Raw genomic sequence first — 19,985 nt, forward strand, 5'->3', positions numbered from 1 at the left:
CTTAGGGACCCATGAGACCAACTCCTCGCCTCCCCCCAGAACTCTGAGCCTCTTCCCAGGGCACACAGCCCCGCTAAAGGACCACTTTCAAGGGGCTGTTCTGCCATGGTTTGCACACCTCCAGTGATGGGGAGCTCACCTCCTCCCATGACCTCCACTCCATGGCCCCAACTGCATTTATTGAGTTGAGAGCAGCCTGGCCACTTCCATGGGGCTTGAGTTCCGGGAACACCAGACTCTACTTCCCCTCTCTACTCTGGGACAACTCCCCCAGAGCCTTCCTTTGGGCTCTTTCCATCACTCCCCACCACCACCACCCCAGGCAGGCGTTGCAGCCAGGCGGAGCTGGGTTCCCATTCCAGCTCTGCTCCTTCCTGGCTGTGTACCCTAGGGCAAGCCACTCTCCACTTCTGAGCCAGTTTCCACATCAGGAAAATAGGGGGAAGTGAAATAATATGTGGTTGTTTTCTGTCAGTCCAGTTCATGGAACCCTGAGGTGGAACAGGCCTCTGAGCCCTCTAGGAATGCGACCTGGTGTCACACGGCCCTCCTGGGGTCCCCTGCCACTTCCGCATCCATTCAAACAGACACGGGCTTACTGTTCACCCTGTCCAGGCACTGTGCTTGGTGGTGGGCACTGGTGGGGTGGGGACAAGCATCCCTGCCCCCACAGAGGGAGACTATGTGTGAGGGCAGAGTAGGCCAGGCCAGGAGGCAGGAAAGGGAAGCCCAAGCAGATAGAACAGTGTGTCCAAAGCCCCACTGTGGAAAGAACCTGGCCCTGGGGGGAACTGAAAGACCAAGGTGGTTGGAACTCAGGGGTCATTTGTTCAATGGATTCGGTTTCAAAAACGACTGTACATTCATACAGTGAATTACTAGCCAGCAAGTTAAAAGACAAACAAAACAAAAACCAAAAAACAAAAAACCTGCCTGTGTTTGTTGCAGTATGACTCACAATAGCCAAGACTTGAAAACAACCTAAGTGTCCAGCAATGGATGAATGGATAAACAAACTGATATATATACACAATGGAATATTATTCAGCCACAAAAAATAAACAAATCTTGCCATTTGTGACCACATGGAAGGACCTGGAAGGCACCATGCTAAGTGAAATAAGCCAGAGAGAGAGACAAATACTGCATGATCTCTCCTCGCTGTAGAACTTTTTTTTTTTTAAGCCAAATACAAAGAAACAGATGGTAGAAAGGTGGTTGCCAGGAGCTGGGAGGTGGGGGAAACCGGGAAGTGTTGGTCAAAAGATACAAACTTTCCGTTATAAGACGAGTTAATATAAGAACTACAATCTGTCATACAGAGTGAAGTAAGTCAGAAAGAGAAGGACAAATATTGTATGCTAACTCACATATACGGAATCTAAAAATGGTACTGATGAACTCAGTGACAAGAACAAGGATGCAGATACAGAGAATGGACTGGAGAACTCGAGGTATGGGAGGGGGCGGGGGGTGAAGGGGAAACTGAGAGGAAGCGAGAGAGTAGCACAGACATATATATACTACCAACTGTAAAATAGTTAGTGGGAAGTTGTATAACAAAGGGAGTCCAACTCGAGGATGGAAGATGCCTTAGAGGACTGGGGCGGGGAGGGTGGGGGGACTCGGGGGGGGGGGGAGTCAAGGAAGGGAGGGAATACGGGGATATGTGTATAAAAACAGATGATTGAACCTGGTGTACCCCCAAAAAAATAATAAAAAAAAAAGACGAGTTAATTCTAGGGAATCTAATGTACAGCAAGCCGACTATAGTAAACAATACTGTATCTATCTTACACTTGAAAGTTGCTGTAAGAGTAGAGCTTTAATGTTCTCACCAAAACAACAACAAAATGGTAACTGTATAGGTGAAGGATGCCTTAACTAACCTTATTTGGGGAAACATTTTGCAATATACCCATGTATAGCATATTTTAGATCTCCATAAAGCTGGGGGCAAGAAAGGACAGACTACTGATACACACCACAGGTTGGATCTCAAAAAACATGATGCAGAATGAAAGAAGGCAGCGTTTCTACAGTCAGCCATTTCACTGAAACAAGGTTCTAAACACCAAAAACAAATCTATAGTGAAAGGAACCAGATTGATAGTTATGACTGGAGGAAACTGACCTGAAACAGGCGAGAGGGAACTTTCTGGAGTGAGGAAAATTTTCTAAATCTTGATTGGATTTTAGTTATATAGAGGTATACTTTTATGAAGAAAGCACTAAGATATACACATAAGCTTTGTTTATTTTACTGTATAGCTACAAAGTAAAACCAAATTAGGCTTTAATGTAGTTCTGATTTAAAACAGAAAAAACAACAACCAAAAAACCCCAAACAAACATGTTTGTTAAAGGATGAACCAGAGTGGGGTAGAAAGCAGGCTCTGGATGTCAGGCCTGAACAGAAATCCTGAGCCCTGTCGCTTCCTAGCAAAATTCCTTAGCTCGCTACGCCTCAGTTTTCAAATCTATAAAACAGGGACAATAATAATATTCCCTCAGTGGGTTGCTGGACTTTGAGGAACAACTAAGTTAATTAACTTTAAGCACTTAGGATATCGTTTGGCGCATGGGAAGAACTCAACAAATTCAAGCTTTAAAAAATACATCGGCCTCGAGGTAACGGGTCTAACACAGCCCACCAGCAGAGTTGCCAAGTCCTGGGCTGAGAATAGGGGGCCTCCCGAGGGCAGCCTCTGAGAGGCGAGGTCTGCAGGGACTACAACTCCCGGCAGGACCCTGCGCGAGCGCGGCGCACCGGAAGCCGTATTCCCCGTCGGCTACTTATACCCAAGGACGCAGGCGGCGGGCATCCCCCGGGGACTGGGGACGCCCGGACCGAGCAGGGCCCAGCCACGCCCCCGGCCAGGCTGGCTCTAGAGATGAGCAGACGCGTTCTCTTGTCACTGGTCTCCCTACCTCCCGAAGGAGGTGTCATCCCTCCCTTTTCACAGACGATGACCCTTGCTGCTCAGAGAATCATGACCCAAACTGCTGACCCCAGAGTCTCTCCTCTTTGTATATCGATCACAGACCCCCCTCCCCCAACACACAAAATTCCGAGGCTGAGGGAGGGGAACACACTGTCCGCGAAGCGAAAGTTCTTTGAACGACCACAGGGTCGTATTATCTTTGCTATTTAGTCGCTCGTCCAAAGGCACACAGGCAGCAAGGGGGCGGCTGGGAGGGCAGGCCCCGGACGCTTCGCCGTGGCGCGCCCCGTGCGGCCGGACACGGAGTGGGCGTGGGCGAGACGCGCCCCGCCTCCTCCCCCTCCGCCCCCGCGCGCTTGGTGCAGTCCAAGTACTTCCTCGCGCGCGCGGGAGCGAGGGTGAAGCTACGTAGCCGGCGTGGGGCCCGCGCGCGCGCGCGCGCCCGGGTGAAGAGGTCCGTGGAAGGTTCCACTACGTGGGGCCAGAGGGGGGGCCGCGGCAGGCGGCGCTCGGGCCGCCGCGGGACCGGGACCCCCGGCTGCAGCGGGAGCGACGCGCCGGCCGCCCGGTGGGGGTGGAGCTCCGCCTCGGCCCCAGGTAACGCCCGGCCTGGACCCTGCTCCGTGCGCCCAGGCGCGGGGCCGGCGAGGACGGAGCGATAGGGGGCGGCCGCGGGCTGGCAGTGTAGCGCAGGGAGTTCCAGCGAGGCCTCTGCCTGCGTCCGCTGGGCCGGAGCTCGCTGTCCCAGGACCTGGAGCCGGAGCCGCTCCGCCCGCTAGGTCCTAGAGCCCTAGTACGGGGAGCTCCTGGGAACTACAAGTCCCAGCGTGCCCTGCGCCCCACGCGTGCCCCGATCGCAACCCCTGTCGGGTCTCGGCTTCAGCTGGGACCCTGGCGTCCGCGACAGAGCTGCAGTCCTTTGGCCTCGTCACGGCTTTACCAGCGCTGCTTGTCCCAGCCGTTGGGGATCCAGAGCGACCCGATCCCTGCCCTGGGGCGGCTGCGGGCCAGCGGTGTGGTTACTGCTTTGAGGGCATAGCAAGGTGGGGGCTCCAGTGGATCCGTGTACTGTCCAAGGTCACACACCTTCTGTTGCCTCAGGGCTGCTAAGCCCGAGTCGAGATGGTGCCGGGGGCCAGGAAGGCGACGTGGGGTGTAGGAAGCTGACCTTGGATGGAGGGAAAATGCGGAATTCGGCTGGACTCATCTGCCTGACTCTGCGAGGCTCCCCCACTCTTACAGCCCCTGATTTTCATCTCTGGATGATGTGGTGACTGTACCTGCCCCGTATTCTGTAGGTAGACCCTGCAGTTTCCAGTGGTGAGAGCTACAGCGGGGAGGGAATCAGAAAGGGAGGCCCCTTCCCACGCCCTACTCTCAAAGCTCACACATTCAAGCGCAGACCCACACCCAGAAAGCCAGGCAGGTACCGCCCAAGATGCACACACAAGTGAGAGCCACTATTGACTCACTGAGGTAGGTTCAATCACCCCCATTTTACACCTGGACAAACTACGAGCCTCATAGAGGTGTGACTTCCTCAAGGTCACCAAGCTGATAAAAGGCAGAGCCAGGGTCCAAGCCTAGGTGGGCTGACTGCAGAGGCTCTGTATTTAACCATCAGTGTATGCCTGCCCCCTCAATAGCCTATAGGAGATGAACAGCAGTGCTGCACACACTAAACGCTCAGTAAATGTCATCTGTCATTAGTGTTGTCATCATCCTGGTTTTACAGATGAGACTGAGAAATTGTGAGGCCACATGACTGACCAAGTCTCAAAGCTGGAGCCAGAGTGCTGCAGCTCTGAGCCCAGATCTGGGAACACCTTTACAGACACTCGGCCCTCCCCCAGATGCACAAACACCTTCCACTTTTTAGGGGAGCCAAAGCTTGGGGCTCAGGTGTGTTCTGCCTTACCCTGAGCAGAGAGGACTTGGCAGGGGGCCTGTCAACCCCCAGCCTGGAGTTCCAGGCTCAAGTATGATGCTCAGGGGTAGCTGGGAGGTCTGCGTCCTGAGCTGGCTTTACCAGGCTGTGCTGTGTGTCCCTGGATCGTCCCTCCATCTCTATGTTCTGCCAGCTCCACTTGGGAAGGCCAGGCATCTGGAGGAGGGTTTGAGGGGCCCTAGAAAAAAGGAATGGAGTACTTTCTGACCCTGATGGAGGGAAGGAGACAGCCAGCTGTCCAAGTTCTTAGGTAGGCAGATGGAGCAGGGGAGGGCACCAGCAGGAACCGATGACCCCGCCTCCTTCCTGCCTGCTGGGAATCCCCGTCTCCCCCACAGGAGGCCTGGGGGTGGAAGCTGGAATGTAGCATCTTCGAATCCCTCTCTGCCACTCTTCCACTCTGTGATCTTGAGAGTCTCTTGCCCCGAGGACATCTGTGCTTTTGATTATTGAGCAATACTTGAGGACCTGTGTTGGTATTTGTGTTGCATGAACCAAACTTAATGTTAGATTAAAATGTGATCCCAGGTTTGCTCTTTGATGGCTGTGTGACAGTGGGTGAGTCATATCCCCTCTTGCCCAAGCTTCCTCATCTGTAAAATGGAGCAAATACTGGTACCTAGCTCTTAGATCATTGGGAGGACCAATGAGATGATCAGGGTGGGACTTGCCCAGATCATGCAGAAGACTCTAGAACCCCGATTTCCCCACAGAACTTTGACGCAGATGCCTGGGCAAGAGTGAGCCACCCCCACCTGGGCCACACTTCTGGGATCTGTGGCAAGGGGAATCACTTCCTTAGCCAGTTTCCTCATCTGTAAGAGGAAAGTAACAGAACCTGCCTTTAAGGGGGTGGGGTGGGGCAGGGTGATAAGAAAGAGGCACGCAGTAGGTATGCAGGCCATGGGCCCATCTTGGGGTTCCAAAGCATAAGACTTGTCAGTGAACCTGAGAGTAAAGTCCAGACTTCTGGCTTCTCTGGGAAATCTGGTAAAATTGAGCCTCCTTCCCGCTTGATCCAGAGTGATTCTGCATGTGCCCAGGAAGGTTTTTCAGATCAGAAGTAAATGTGTTATTGGCCTCTGGTCCTGGGGGCATCCCAGAGGGCTGTGGGAATTTACTGAGGGCCTCCCAGGGGCGTAAACCAGAGGGTCATGCATGAGAGAAGGCAGGGCAAGGATTTCCTGGCCCTGAAGCATCGAGGGCAGGGAAGGGCCATCCAGAGCCCCTTCCTTGGGCATCCAAGGAAGTGTGAGCCAGGACCTGCTGGGGGTAGGGAGAACAGTCCCATGGAGATACCTTCTGCCCTCCTGATGTGGTGTGATAATAGTCATGTGGTGTATTGAAGAAGCCAGAAGATGGTCAGGAGAGGCTCTGCGGAGGCAGCCTTTGAGCTGAGCCCCAAAGGTTGAGCAGAGTTTGGCCAGAGGTGAGTAGCGGGTGTTGAGGATATTTTAGGGCGAGAGAATGGCACAGTTAAGAGGCTTGGTGGCTTCAGAGGAGTAACTGGAGACTCTTTCTAAGGGTGGGGAGTGGTAAGGGATTTTCACACTCTGGCCTCTGGCAAGTCACTTCACCTCCTTGAGCTTCAGATCCTCACCTGTACAGTGAGACTGGTTACCCCTGTAGTGTCTGCCTCTCAGTGAAGGCTGGATGTCAGTGCACTTAAAAATGCTGAATCCTCTCAGGCCAGGAGGAGATTATTGAGATATTAAGCGATCATGACAGGGTTGTGTGCAAATTAAATGGCATGAAGTGATGGTCAGGGTGCATCTGGGCCTGAGTTCAGAGAGAGGGGAGTTCATTACAAGCTAGAGATTTCACAGCTTCCTGTAAGAGGTGAGATGGGAGCAGAGCCTCAAGGGACAGAGAAGAGGAATGGATTGGTAGAAAAGAAGAGAGAGGGCAGCCCAGGGAAGGCCAGAGGGAGCACCGCCATAGTTGTGGGAGAGAGGCTGGGGAGAGGTGAGCCTGAAAAGTTTGGTCAGGGAAGCTTGTCTTGTTAAGCACAGTCCTGAAAGCCAGGCATTAGGGAGCCATTGCAGGTTCTATCCCTACACAAGCAAGCAAGGGTGGTCTTAACAATGTAGGCACTTTGAACATAGGAAGGATTAAAGGTTGGAAGGGATTTAGGAGAAGGGAGAGTTTTTGATAAGGAGATGGTTAGAGAAAGGCATCCCCTTTTATTCTCATGCACATATAATTTAACTGTGATGGATAGAGCTTGGCATTCCAGGTAACATCTGTAGCACCGCATCATGAATTTGATCTTCTGTCCTTAGAGACCTGCAAACAGTGAGTGGATACCATTTTCAGTGTGTTGTCAGATTGTTGCTGGTCTAAGCAACACTTGGATAAGCATGTCTGTTCCTCAGACTTCCTTCTGGATTGTTTCCACTGGATACCCGTCTCAAAGGGGGATTTCTGACTCTAAAGGAAAAGAAGTTTTTTATGGCTTAAAATACTTAAAACATATTCTTTCATAGTAATTTTCTTTAGAATTTTCAGTAGGTTATACCATATGGGTTTTTTTGTTTTTGTTTTTTATTTGTTTGTTCTAAGAGCAATGTACAAAAGCATATACAATAAAAAGTCTATCCTCCTGACCCAGTGCTCTCCTCCAGTTCCCCTGAGGACAGTTATTAATCAGTCTCCTGTATATCCTTCCAGAAATATTCTATGCAGATACTGTATATATCCAATTTTTAAAAACATTGATAGTGTTACACTATGTTCAGTATCTTGCTTTCAGTTTTTAAATTTGGGATTATGAAATATATCAAAGAAGCATAGAAAATCTCATACACACACACACACACACACACACACACACACACACACTCACTCTCACTCACACACACCCACCCCCACCCCAGCAGCCCCACCACACAGGCTTAACAAATGTTTACTATTTTGTGCTGGTTTCTGGCTTAGGACTGTGTTAGAGGTAACCCTGTGTCAGTGCAGCTCCGGACAGTGGAGCCCAGTTATTGATTATATGCGTACTTTTTTCAGCCTGTTCCCAGCCCCCAGCTCTTGGATATTTTAAATATTACGGATTTTTAATTTTTTTTATTTTTTTGCTATAAATGTAGAGCTAATACCACACTTTGTATACCGTCTGCCTGGGGAGGCATCAAGGTAAAGGGGAACGAAACTCGGCTTTGGCTTGGGTGCAAGTATCTGCTCAGCCACTCTTCCTAGCTGTGTGACCTGGGGTGAATGACACCGCTCTTGATTCTCTTTACCCATCTGTAAAATGGGCAGGTTGTAGTAATCCGTCTCATAGTTGTTAGGAGGAGTATAGCAGAAAACTAAAGACTTCATTGGGTTTAGTTCCCCCATCCCCCTTGGCGGGGAGCTCTCCTAGGTAATTGGAGCGCGGGACGCCAGCTGCTCTAGCTTCAAACTGTTCCCCGCCCTTTTCCCTGGCCACGCTGGGGGCGGGGCGGTTACATGTCTCTGTGACGGCAACGCGAGCCGGGCCAATCCTCCTTCCCTGTAAGCGGTAGCTTATTTGCATGGGTTCTCATTATTGGTTCGTTGGCCAATCCAGGCCCTCCCAGCGTTTTAAAGCCGCCGCGCAGTATAAACAAGGAGACGCGGGGCGGCCAGGCCATGATGTCATCGCGGCGCAGTAGCTCTCGGGGCTGACGTCATCTCCGGGGAGGTTGCCGGCCCTGGGCTGTTAGAGCATTCCTAAGCACTCGGACTGGCTTAAGAGGCCGCTCCCGCCCCGTCGAAGGTCAGGTCCTTTGCACTTCAGTGTCCCCGGCGCCGCCCCGTCGCGAGGAGGGCACCATGACACAGTAAGTCCGGGCTGCGGCTCTCCCGGCGGGACCCATTTCTCTGGCAGGGAAACAACCTCAGAAGCATGAGTGATTCGCGAGTTTGCATAGCAAGTTAGAGTTGCAACCAGTTTGTTTTGCCCACCGCGGGGTCTCCTATCTTTAGGTCAGGCCATGTGGCCCCGCCCCTTGCCTATGATGGCTGCGGTCACTTTAAGCGAAAAGGTGGGGGCGAGAAGGAGGTTTAAAAAAAAAAAATCTGGCTTTTCAAGATGGAGGCCCACTAATCACGTGCCGAGTCTCCGAGAGTGATTGGCTCTCGGCGCCCCTAAGGGGGCGGAGCTCTTACAAGGGGCGGGGCCCTCGCGGGCCGCAGCCAGCTACTGTTTGCCGGAACCTCCCGGCGCGCCCCCGCGAGCCCCCCTTCCTCCCGGCGCGCGACCCCGCCGCTTCGAATGTTGTGAATCAAATGTGGGGTTTGTTACATTCCGCTGCCGCCGCGGACAGTTCTTAAAGGGCCAGCCGCCGGCAGCTGCGCAAACCCGGTCGCGTCCTGCGCCGCCTCCGGCTCCCCAGGGCCTGGGCCGAGAGACTGCCCGCGCGTGGGCCTCGCGAGGCAGACGCCTGGCCGACGGACAACAAAGAAAGAGGGCCCCGGAAGGAGCCAGACTGCCCCCGGACCGGGGGGTGGGGAAGAGAGCACATTGTTCCGCAGGGCGGGGGCTCTTAAAGGGTCCAGGCAGCACACTCCCACCCCCCCCCGCCCCCTACCCAGCTTGGCAGTCCTAGATCGGGAACAAAGGAGTCAACGAGTAGCCGGGCGGCCGAAGGTGAGTCGGGGCCAGAGCCCCCAACTCCTGATTTCCGCATCCCTGGAACTCCTGTCCCCCCCCCCCCCGGGACTTGGGGGCTCTGATATAGCTGGCTCCGCAGGAGTTAATCACGGGCAGTCCGAAGGGGGGACGGCGAGGCCTTTAGAATCCGGGACCCCTCCCCACCCCCAGCGCCCCCCAAGGCCAGGCCGAGTCTCCCTTCTCCAGAGGCAGAGCGCGGAGGTTGGAGAGGAAGGAGCCGCCCCCTCCCCCTGCCGCCGCCACTTCCTTTGTTGTTGCTTTTGTCTCACGCCGAGCACATGGTCCGGGATCCTCGGCTCTTAAAGTCACAGCGCTCTGGCCCCGACGCCGCAGTCTGGCCTCCCGCCCCCCATGTCCCTCCGAGCCCGGCACAAAGGAGTGAGAGGGGGACGAGAGAGACCCCTCTCTGGGCGAGTTTCCGTACCACGGCCCCCGCACCCCAGTCCCCATCTCCAGGGAGGGATGGCTGAGGAATCATCCCGAAAGCCTGCAGCCTGCGCCTGGCCCACATTGAGGAGGGGCCTGTGCCTCAGGGACACTGGTTTCCTCCCCGAGTAATGTGACCACCTGGTTTCTTGTGTCTGGCCTCTTGTGGCTTTATTTGGGAAGGAGATATTTCCACCCCCATTTTACAGTTGTGGCAACTGAGGCTCACAGAAGGGAAGATTTCCTTGACCAAGGTCACCCAGGGAGTCTGGGCTGGTCAACAACTCTTAGCTCACAGCCTGGTGGTATTGCCCTCCGGTGCCTCCAGGCATCACAGTTGGGGAGCTCTGCTTGTCCACCAGTCAGTGCTGGGCCCAGCCTGCCTGCTTTTTTGAGGGGGGGAGCGGGGGCAGCGGGAGGGAGTAGGGAGGGGAGCTTCTCAGCCTACCTGAATCAGCTCCTGTTCTCGGGACCTGACTTGGCTTATCTGCAAAACAACCCCTTGTTCCTGCAAACAGCTCTCAGTCCCAAATGATATGTCAGGGTCTCCCTAGACCAGGATGGGGATAGCTGCTTGGGGCACTGGAAGTAGGAAGTTGGCTGCCTGCTGGGGGAGGGGGTGGATACAAGGTGCAGTCCCGGTTTCTGGGCAGCACTGGATTTAGGGACCCTCAAGACCCTTTTACAGAGACCTCATTGAGAGCGCAGCTCAGAGGAGGTGTGGTGAAAGGCAGAGCAGGTAGGTGGTGGCCTTGCTGGTTGACCTTGAGCAAGTTGCTGCTCCACCTCTGGGCCTCCCTTGCTTCTTTCCATGCTGGGACTAGTCAGGATGCCTGAAAGAGAAAGCTCTCCTGATCTCCTTTAGGGCCCACAGTAGAGAATTGACTTTAGGTAATTATTGAAGCTACTGATGGTAATGAGAGTCTGGGGTTGAGGAAATTTGGACCTAGGGGACCAGCCAGGACTAATTCTGTCTCTCTTTGGCTTTGTGGTCTGGAGCAAGTTACTTCCTTTCTCTGGGTCTCAGTTTCCTCAACTGTGAAGTGGGTGAGTTCCCCCTGGGCCACCTCTGTTCGCAGTCAAGAACCAGGGCCCCCTCCCTTGCCAGCTGGGGTGTTCCCTGCAGGAGGCATATTTCGCAGCTGCCTCCTGTAGAGCTTAAAGTAGCATCTTTAAGCTGCTTGGGGGGTGGGGGTGAAGGTCAGCCTGTCTTATTTTCTGATAGTGATCATTCACACCTAAGCTTTAGAGATCACTGCAGTGGCCTTTGAGCAGTCCTGAGAGGTGATTATTGGGCCGTTCCCATTTTACATATGAGTAAGCTGAGGCTCAGGGGAAGCGATGTGCCCAATCCTCAGCAAGACTCTGGCCAGAAGTTAGGGTATCGCGTGTAAGAATGCAGGGGTCAGCACTGTCACCTTTGACACCATCAGCCGCAGCTAGAGGCCTTCTGTCTGGTGCTTGGGTTTCCCAGCTCCTTGCCACTTCCCTTTCCTGAGGTGTGGGTGTCTTTGAAGAGGCCGACCAAAGCAGATTCCCATGGGCCTGGGCCTCTGTGATTCTGCACCCCTGAGCCTTGACCCTGCCGGGACTTCAGCAAGACAGCCTGGCATAAGAGGAGCAGTTGAAGCCACTGCCCTGTCCCAGTGCACTCACAACCCCAGCTGACTGGCCTTGGACCTCACTTCTCTGAGCGTCAGCACCCCTACCTCTGAGGGCTGCTCTGAGGACTCATCAGGATGGCACATGGGAAGAAGTGTAGGCCTTGTTAATACTCCTCATAGGCAGGGCTGTGGGCTCCCAGGTTTCTGAGGTCAGTTAGAACAGAGGTTCTCCGGCACCTGCCTGTGCTGTAGAAACGGCTGGGGAATTTGGTGGAAATCTAGGTGCCCTTGTTCCCCAGCCCTCCACAGGTTCTGAGCCAGAAAGTCTGGGGTGGGTCAAGAGTTTGTTGTTTCAGTTATTTGGGGGTTTCCTCTGCGTCTCTCTTGGCCTTTGCTTGGCTGGCTTGTCAGCGGGAATGAAGGAGGCTGTGCGTGTGCTCGTGTGTGAGGACAGGCACTTGGCCCATGCCGGGGGGACGCCACCCTGGTGGGCAGGCAGGGAATGGGCCAGGGGTGGCCTGGAGAGAAAACTCATGCTCAGAGGGAGGGGGGTCAAGCAGAAATGAGGGCCCACTGGGACCAGATTTTCTGCTCCCCTCCTCCCCCCAACACAACACACTGAAAGACCAGATTTTTATGTAATCTCCTGATTTTTAATCATTGGCACTGACTTCACTGCTGCCAGTCTGTGGCCTTAGACCTATGTGATCGGCTCTCAAGTGTGCGTTTACCACATCAGGCCTGCCCTGTGCTGGACACAAGCTGGTGCCTGGGCCCTGCCCACCCCTCTGCCAAGTGCTGGAGCCCAAGTTGGACGGGAGAAGTGTGAATTTCACCTGTCCTGTGGCTGTAGCCTTGGCCCTGTGCTGTCTTATCAGGTGGAAAAGAGCCTCCCTTTTAGGCTCATCTTGAAAGTTAGGGCCCATGCACATGAAGCCCAGCACAGAGGAAGGGAACAAGGTGTTGAGGGGAAGGTACATCGGCTCCCTGGCTGTGTTAGCGTGGAGGCGACACCTAAAGCTGGCTATGAAGGGAGCACAGGAGTTTTGTGAGATGGAGGCACGGTTCCCTGTGAGAGGAATTCCACGGGCTGGTCCTGTTGGATGTGCCCTTCAGCTTTGCAGGGCCTGACAGGTTCCAGAGCTTTCCCTGCCAGGGCCTCATTCCAGCCTCTGGAGTTAATGAATAGTACCCCCAACTTCCCCCAGCTCTTGCCCTGCCCTGTTCTCACTCAACTTCCTCCCTTAGGTGTAGGTTTTTGCTTCCTCTTTCTTCTCAGCAAGCCCCACCTCCCACTTGGGAGATGTGTTGGGTCAGGTTTGCAAACCACCCCCCCCCCACCACCAAAGGGCCTGGCTGCATGCCAGACCCACCAGTCCACCAGAGGTTGATGTCCTTCATCCTTCGTTATGTCCTGCCAAAACCCTTGGGCTGGACCCCTTCCCATCAGCAGCAGCGTGCAGCAAGAGGCTGGTAGTCAGCCCACCTCCTAGCCTTGACACTTACTGTGGGGCCTTGGGCAAGTCCTTTTCTGTCTCCGAGCCTCAGTTTTCTCTTCTGAAAAATGAAGCTAACAGTGCCTTCCTTGGGTAGGCACTGTGGGAACAGATTATGGAAAGAAAGTTGGCCCTCTCTATCCATGGTTTCCACATCCATGGATGTAACCAATTGCAGATTTTAAATACTTGGGGGAAAAGATGTCCCATAAAGTTGCAAAAAGCAAAACTTGAATTTGCCCCTTACATAGCATTTACATCCTATTTACGTAGCATTTACATTGTATTAGGTATCGTAAGTAATCTTGAAATGATTTAAAAATCCATGGGAGGATGTGTGTAGATTATATGCAAATATTGTACATAAGGGACGTACGTATCCTCAGATTTTGGTATCATGGGGGTCCTGGAACCAATCCCCCGTGGATACTGAGGAACGACTGTACTGACTTGTCTTAGACTGGGAACCCCGAGAACAGGAACCAAGCTGCAACTTCTCACCTGTTAGTAGTGGAAGGAGAGCTAGGCCTCAGGCCTGCTTGTAATCCATCTTGAGCCAACCAGACAGAAGAGAGGAAGCTGGAGTTGCCTGAGGAACCCCAGTAACCTGGAGGTCAGAGTTGTAGACCCCACACCAGGACAGGGTTCCCTGGAGCCCCCACCCTGAGGGAGCCTTACCAGAGCCACCTGGCCTGGAAGCATGCTGGCCAGCCCTCTGAACTTACCACAGCCCTGAGGGGGACCCTGACCTCATTTCGCAGAGCAGGAGACTAGAGCCTGGACTCCCTTGGGGCCAAGCCTGAACCCCAGTGCCAGAGTGCAGTGCCGCATGGGGAGCGCAGGGCTGTGGTGGGCATCCGCGGCCTTTGGAACCAGGCTGCAGAGGTTTGATTCTGTCTCCCCAGCCCCTGCTGCACCAAGGGGCTGGACTGCTCTGTACCTCAGCGCCTCTGTTGGTTTGCCTCCTAGGGTTGTGAGCCCTGGCCCAGCCCCTCCACCCCTCTGCCTCCCCTGATGCAACCATGGGCTCTGGCAGTGACTAGGTGGCCACCCTCTGCCCCTGTGGCTCAGCGGCGATTCTCTGCAGGACCCAGCAGCGGCCTGGGCCGTTTCCGGGGAAGGTAGGAGGGAACCTCCCAGTCCTGCGGATCCTGGAGCCCCTGGTGCTGGAGCTGTCAGCCTGGGCTAGGGCACCGGGGCCAGGGGTGGTGGGGCACAGGGCCCTGAGCTGTCTTCCTTCCCCAGTGGGTAGTGACCTTGGCCTCTCTCCACGCTCTGTGAATGAGCGGCCCCCATCAGTGCTCCTGGGGCTTCCTCTCTGTGGTGCAGCCCTGGCCGCGAGGGGCCCCTGGCCAGCCCACCTGCCCAGGATGAGCGCTTACCCTCCCAGCAGCGGCCGCCCCGACCAGCACACCTCCCCGTAGAGGAGCACCGAGCCTCGGCTCCTGCCGGCGGGAGCCCCCGAATGCTGCACCCAGCCCCCCAGCAGAGCCCGTTCATGGTCGATCTCCACGAGCAGGTAGGTGGAACCCCACGCCCCACGCCCCCGCCCCACTGCCCCCAGCCTCTGGCAAGCGCTGGCTTCACCGTGCTGAGCTCACTGCACGATCAGGGAGGTGTCTTTAGGCCTGTCGTACAGGTTGGTAAACGGAGGCCCAGAGAAGGGAAGGGCCTTCCCTGGAGCTACACAGTGGATGGGTGGTAGAGCTACAGCCCCTCCCAGGCTCTCAGGAGGGCTCTCTGGGACCTGGAGCGGGGGGACAGCCAGGTCTGTACTGGGTAGGCCCCAGCTAGAGAAAGAAAGGGAGCTGGCCCGGCAGGACTTTCTCACTTGGGGGTAGCCGCGTGGCCTCCCTACAGTTCCTGGGTCCCTCTCCTCCTGCAGGTGCACCAGGGACCTGTCCCTCTGTCCTACACAGTCACCACAGTGACGACCCAAGGCTTCCCCCTGCCTGCAGGCCAGCACATCCCTGGCTGCAGCACCCAGCAGCTCCCAGCATGCTCCGTGATGTTCAGCGGGCAGCACTACCCCCTCTGCTGCCTCCCACCCCCGGTGAGTGAATGCCCAGGCCTCCTGCTCCGCCCCCAGCTGAAGGCCCCAGGCACAGGCCAGTAGCAGAACTGAGCCGAGCTCACAGCGCCCACCCAGCTGTCAGCGTCTGCTTGGCTCCAGGCCACAGCCCTGTCCAGAAAAGGACGTGCGTTCACGTCCAGTGGGAGGGCATTTCAGAGGTTAGGGACGTCCCTGCATCCCAGTGCCTGCTTTGTGGTTTTTTGGAGTTGTAACTGTCCTTAAGAGCAAGATGCCCTGCCTGGAAGGTCTAGGCCAGGGATGGATGGTCCTGAGAACTTTGGTTGGGACCGCTCGCTGGGTGGAATGGCCCCTAGCCTGGTAACAACATAGACCCGGCCCAGAGCCCAGAAGAACGTTCTCCAGCCTCCTCCCCCTTTCTCAGCAGCTGATCCAGGCGTGTACCATGCAGCAGCTCCCTGTGCCCTATCAGGCCTACCCTCAACTCATCGCCAGTGACCACTACATCCTGCACCCCCCGCCGCCAGCCCCACACCCCCAGCCCGCTCACATGGCACCTCTTGGGCAGTTTGTGTCGCTGCAGACCCAGCATCCACGTATGGTGAGTCTGGGCAGTGGATCTGATGCCGGGGGGATGGCAAGCAGGGCAGGGAACGGGGGCTTCCCTTGTCACTGATTCTGGTGACCCAGCCCTGCTTCCCCCAGCCCCTGCAGCGCCTCGACAGTGACGTGGACCTGCGGGGGGATCAGCACCCCCTGGGGAGCTTCACCTACTCCACCTCTGCCCCGGGCCCGACTCTGTCCCCCTCTGTGCCCCTACACTACCTGCCCCACGATACCCTGCACCAGGAGCTCTCCTTTGGCGTGGTAAGTGCCACCCCCCACCCAGGATCTAGGGTGACCGGGAGACAGGCCCGTGGCTGACCTACACCTGGCCTCCCTCTCGCAGCCATATTCCCACATGATGCCTCGGCGGCTGAGCACCCAGAGATACCGCCTGCAGCAGCCGCTCCCCCCGCCGCCCCCGCCGCCCCCCCCACCACCGTACTACCCCAGCTTCCTGCCGTACTTCCTGTAAGTAGCTGCACATCTGCCCCAGAGCTGTGGTGCTCAGTTCTCCTGGGGCCTCTAGTGGTTAGAGCCAAATACAGCCCCATGGGGTCCTGGGGCCTCTTGAGCCACCTGGCATCCTCCCCCAACCACACATGCGCACTCACGCTCACCAGCTGGGCACCCTGTCCTCCTGCGACATCTTGGGACAGACAGTGGGGTCCCTGGCGTGCACAGTGCAGAGTTCTGGGCTTTGTTTCATGGCGGGAGTCAGGGGAGCAGCTCTGCACCCCGTACACCTCCTGACCTTGACCCTGGGCCCGCGTACCTGTCTCCCCCTAGCTCGATGCTGCCAATGTCACCAACAGCAATGGGGCCCACCATCAGCCTGGATCTTGATGTGGATGACGTGGAGATGGAGAACTATGAGGTCCCGTGGAGCCCTGTCCTGGGAGGTGGGGGCTTGGGGGACCTCCAGCCCTGGCCGCCACTGACCCTCCCCTCCTGCCCATGTCCAGGCCCTCCTGAACCTGGCAGAACGGCTGGGAGATGCCAAGCCCCGCGGCCTCACCAAAGCGGACATCGAGCAGCTTCCATCGTACCGCTTTCACCCCGACAGCCACCAGTCGGAGCAGACGCTGTGAGTGCCCTGCCCCCCTCCTACCTCATAGATGGGTTGCAGTGTTCCCGGGGTGGGGCTTCATGTTCTGCCATGAGCCTGCCCTTCCCATCAGTTTAGGGGTGACGCTCTGTGCCCTCCTCCCAGGTGTGTTGTCTGCTTCAGCGACTTCGAGGCGCGGCAGCTGCTCCGGGTCCTCCCCTGCAACCATGAGTTCCACACCAAGTGCGTCGACAAGTGGTTGAAGGTAACGTAGCCGCGCCAGCTCCCAAGTGTTCCTGGTGTGGTAAGGGAGGGTGGTGGACTGGAGGGCTTCCCTCCACATCCTCTTCAACATCCAGAAGTTCTGGCTCCACTCGGGGAGCCAGGTCTGCACCAGGCAGCGGAACAGCCCTGGACCGGAGAGGGGTCAAGTAAGAGTGGAGCCTGATGTGTGGCTGCTCCCTGCAGGCCAACCGGACGTGTCCCATTTGCCGTGCCGACGCTTCCGAGGTGCCCAGGGAGGCTGAGTGAGGTTCCCAGCCGCCCAGGAGAACCCTGCCCAAAGCTCTGGAAACTCGGGGGGCCCGGGGAGGGCGTGGCCCAGGCCTGCCCTGCTGTTTCTGCATCTCCAGAGCTGGTGCCAGGGTCAGCCCGAGAGAAGCCCCTGCAATAAGCCCCTGCATTTGCCAAGCTCCAAAGACTCTCTCCCCGTCTGCCCACCAGTCTGCCCACCAGGGAGCGGTCTGAGTGTCGCTAACTCAGTCTCTCTCCTGTTTGCCCTCGGGTCTGTCTCCTTTTCCTGCCGGCACTGGGAGCCAGGGGTCCATTCCCCTAGTGCGGTGGGTGGAGATCCTTGGCCTCAGGCTGGGCAAAGGGGTCCTGTCCTGGGTCACCTGGTCTCTTGCACTGAAGTGGCGTGCCCTCTGCTCAGGTGGCACTGACAGGCGTGGGCAGACGGTGGCAGGAGGCCAGTGGGTCCTCCTGCCTTGACCCCAGACGGACTCAGGCAGCCAGCCCCACCCCGGCTGCTGTGAGGTGTGGGGCTGGCTTCCTAGAGGACCCTCACCCCGGGCACAGCGTTCCAGCCCCAAGCTCAGGCTGGAGGGCAGCAGAGCCAGCCTCCCAAGCAGGTGGGAGGCAGGCCCTGACCCGGGGCGCCATGTATCCCAAGGCGGCCCGGGCCAAGCCAGGGGGGAGTGACTTCCGGTGCTGCTGGTGGCCGCCGCTCCCTGGCAGTGACAGGCCCAGACCCCTGCCCCATCTCCCGTGTCTGTTGTTTTGCATGAACGTGAGGAGCAGCAGCTTTTGTTTATTCATTTGGCCCAAAATTGCGTGTAGGATTTGAGGGTGTGGATTTTTAAACAGTTTCTTTTCTTTTGGTTTAACGAGGGGTATAGGGACCAACCAGGACCAAGTGCCCAGCGGGCAAGGAGGGGTCTGGTGGAGCCGCCTGGCCTGCATGCATGTGCGCGGCTGGGGCTGGGCCGGGTGGCTGGCAGTCATGGGCGGGGTTGGGGGGTTCTGTGCTCAGCTGATAACTGCCATGCACTGTACTGCACACGTCCCCAGAGCCTACCGGGACCGTACGCTTTTCAGGGCATTTCTCCCTCTCTAGCCAGGGCCTGTCTCCCACCTGCCTGGGTTGTGTCTCCTCCAAGGAAGTCCCAGGAGGACAGGGTCCAGGGAGGGTGTGGACCCCACGTGCAGGGGCCGCCTCCCAGCCTGAGCCCTGCCCTCCAGGGTCTGGAGGAGCCCCCGTAGGGTCTGGCTGAGCTCCCCACCCTCGTCCTCCGTGGTCCCATTCCTTCTCTTCCTCAGCCCCCACTGGGGTTGCTGTCCCGAACGAACCGCGTGTGGGGCCGGCACATCCTAGCAGGCAGCCCCTGGCGCCTGCTGCCTCAGGGATGCTCCAACCACCCTCGTTCTCCTGCAGCGGCCCTGGATCCCCGCCTCCCCTAGCCTGCCATGGGGCCCCATCAGCCTGGCCCCACCCCTGTGGAGAACCCAAAGTCTTACTGTATATAACTCCAGGTGACATTTCTATATTTATAGCAGTGTTGAAACCCCACCTGTTTTACACAGAGAACCACCCTCTCCAACCCCCTCCCTTCCCCACCCCAAAAAAAAGGTTTTCAGAACCCTGACGGTTCCTGGGACAGGCGGAAACAGGCTCACGGGTGGTGTGTCGGCTGCAGCCGTGATTCCAACGAGCAGCTATGGGGGGGGGGGGGGGGGGGATACAACATTTTAAAAAAATAGTTAAAAAAACAGATTTCTAAAACAGTTATTTAGGTTGTTTGTGATTTGCCGACCTTGCTATAGATGCCATGTTACCAATGATTTCCTGTGGTGGGGGCTTATCATTGTTTACTCTTTCATTTACCAACTTCTGGCCTAGGCATGACAGTGGGCGCCATCCCCCAGCCCTGGCTGGGCCCAGCACCTGTGTTCTGTGTTAGAAAGGTCTTATATATATATATACTTACACACACACACATATATATATATGTGTGTGTGTGTAATTTGGGGGGGCCCTGTTCCTTGCACATTTTACAGTTACCTCATTTTTCCCATGTATGTATTTGAGAAAATGCTAATATATATAGAAAAAAATGGTTCTTAAAGCTTAAATGTGTGGTTTTTTCCATTCCATTGGATTCACATTGGTTTGTAGCATTTAACATAACTAGTATGTTGTATTATATATGTGTATACGGATTGAAATTTTTAACAGATTTGTACTTTTTTTAAAATGAAAGTTGCTAGTTCTGCTTGACCAAGTAGTGCAATCATTATTTTTTTTAATGTTGCTGATTTCAGAGGGATATTCACTAATAAATGTATGATGTATATCAAGTATTGCCCAAGCTGCCTTTGGCTGCCTGTGTTCTTGTTCTTTTGATGGGAAGTGGGGATGGGGGGCGTCAGTCTGAGAGTGGGTAGGAGATCGGGATGATGGGGACAGAAAAGAGGGTTTTCTGCTGTGGAATCTTGGGGGAAATGATACCTCCTGAGGGAGAGGGATCTGCAGGGCCAGTTCAGTAATAACTTAGCTCTGGGCCGGTCTGCTTCACAGGCAAATTAGGATTCTGTTGGCAACTGACAGGATTCCATCTAACTGGTTTGACGAAAACGCCACTTAACTAGTCAGTCATTTAAATTCTGGAGGTAGGCTCTGCTTCAGCCTGATTACATCGGGCTCAGTCATGTCCTAAGGAACCAGGTCTCCCTTCATCTTATA

General features: G+C 55.7%; 2 protein-coding genes across 5 annotated transcripts; one reads left to right on the forward strand and one right to left on the reverse strand.

Moving 5' to 3' along the window:
• Positions 1–2,245: 2,245 nt before the first annotated feature.
• LOC130849572 (PDZ domain-containing protein 7-like) lies at positions 2,246–14,160 on the reverse strand. The gene is made up of 2 exons (XM_057728560.1): positions 14,031–14,160; positions 2,246–3,542 (listed from the first exon to the last, which is right to left on the reverse strand). Exons 1-2 carry the CDS (start codon positions 14,083–14,085, stop codon positions 3,148–3,150), a joined length of 450 nt encoding a protein of 149 aa, XP_057584543.1. The 5' UTR covers positions 14,086–14,160; the 3' UTR covers positions 2,246–3,147.
• Positions 14,060–19,600, forward strand: RNF44 (ring finger protein 44). Of its 4 annotated transcripts, none has more exons than XM_057728539.1 (10): positions 14,060–14,182; positions 14,391–14,580; positions 14,947–15,114; positions 15,518–15,694; positions 15,799–15,960; positions 16,043–16,167; positions 16,486–16,573; positions 16,662–16,783; positions 16,910–17,009; positions 17,213–19,600. In XM_057728539.1, exons 1-10 carry the CDS (start codon positions 14,076–14,078, stop codon positions 17,273–17,275), a joined length of 1,302 nt encoding a protein of 433 aa, XP_057584522.1. In that variant the 5' UTR covers positions 14,060–14,075; the 3' UTR covers positions 17,276–19,600. The 4 variants fall into 4 exon arrangements, with proteins under 4 accessions (XP_057584522.1, XP_057584530.1, XP_057584507.1 ...); XM_057728547.1 differs by having other exon boundaries at positions 15,521–15,694; XM_057728524.1 differs by having other exon boundaries at positions 14,076–14,182; positions 14,361–14,580; positions 15,784–15,960.
• Positions 19,601–19,985: the final 385 nt, after the last annotated feature.

Source organism: Hippopotamus amphibius, chromosome 1, assembly GCF_030028045.1.
Source record: "Hippopotamus amphibius kiboko isolate mHipAmp2 chromosome 1, mHipAmp2.hap2, whole genome shotgun sequence".
NCBI lineage: Eukaryota > Metazoa > Chordata > Mammalia > Artiodactyla > Hippopotamidae > Hippopotamus > Hippopotamus amphibius.

What these genes read in the sequence shown, in the direction of transcription:
- LOC130849572 (XM_057728560.1), bottom strand. Translation starts at nt 14,085, where the DNA reads ATGGTTGCATCAGGGGAGGCAGAGGGGTGGAGGGGCTGGGCCAGGGCT. An exon ending in CTGGGCCAGGGCTCACAACC is followed by an intron (nt 3,543 to 14,030) that starts CTAGGAGGCAAA and finishes GCCGGGCGTTAC; the next exon opens with CTGGGGCCGAGGCGGAGCTC.
- RNF44 (XM_057728524.1), top strand. Translation starts at nt 14,076, where the DNA reads ATGCAACCATGGGCTCTGGCAGTGACTAGGTGGCCACCCTCTGCCCCT. An exon ending in AGACCCAGCATCCACGTATG is followed by an intron (nt 15,695 to 15,783) that starts GTGAGTCTGGGC and finishes CTGGTGACCCAG; the next exon opens with CCCTGCTTCCCCCAGCCCCT. An exon ending in AGCTTCCTGCCGTACTTCCT is followed by an intron (nt 16,168 to 16,485) that starts GTAAGTAGCTGC and finishes GTCTCCCCCTAG; the next exon opens with CTCGATGCTGCCAATGTCAC.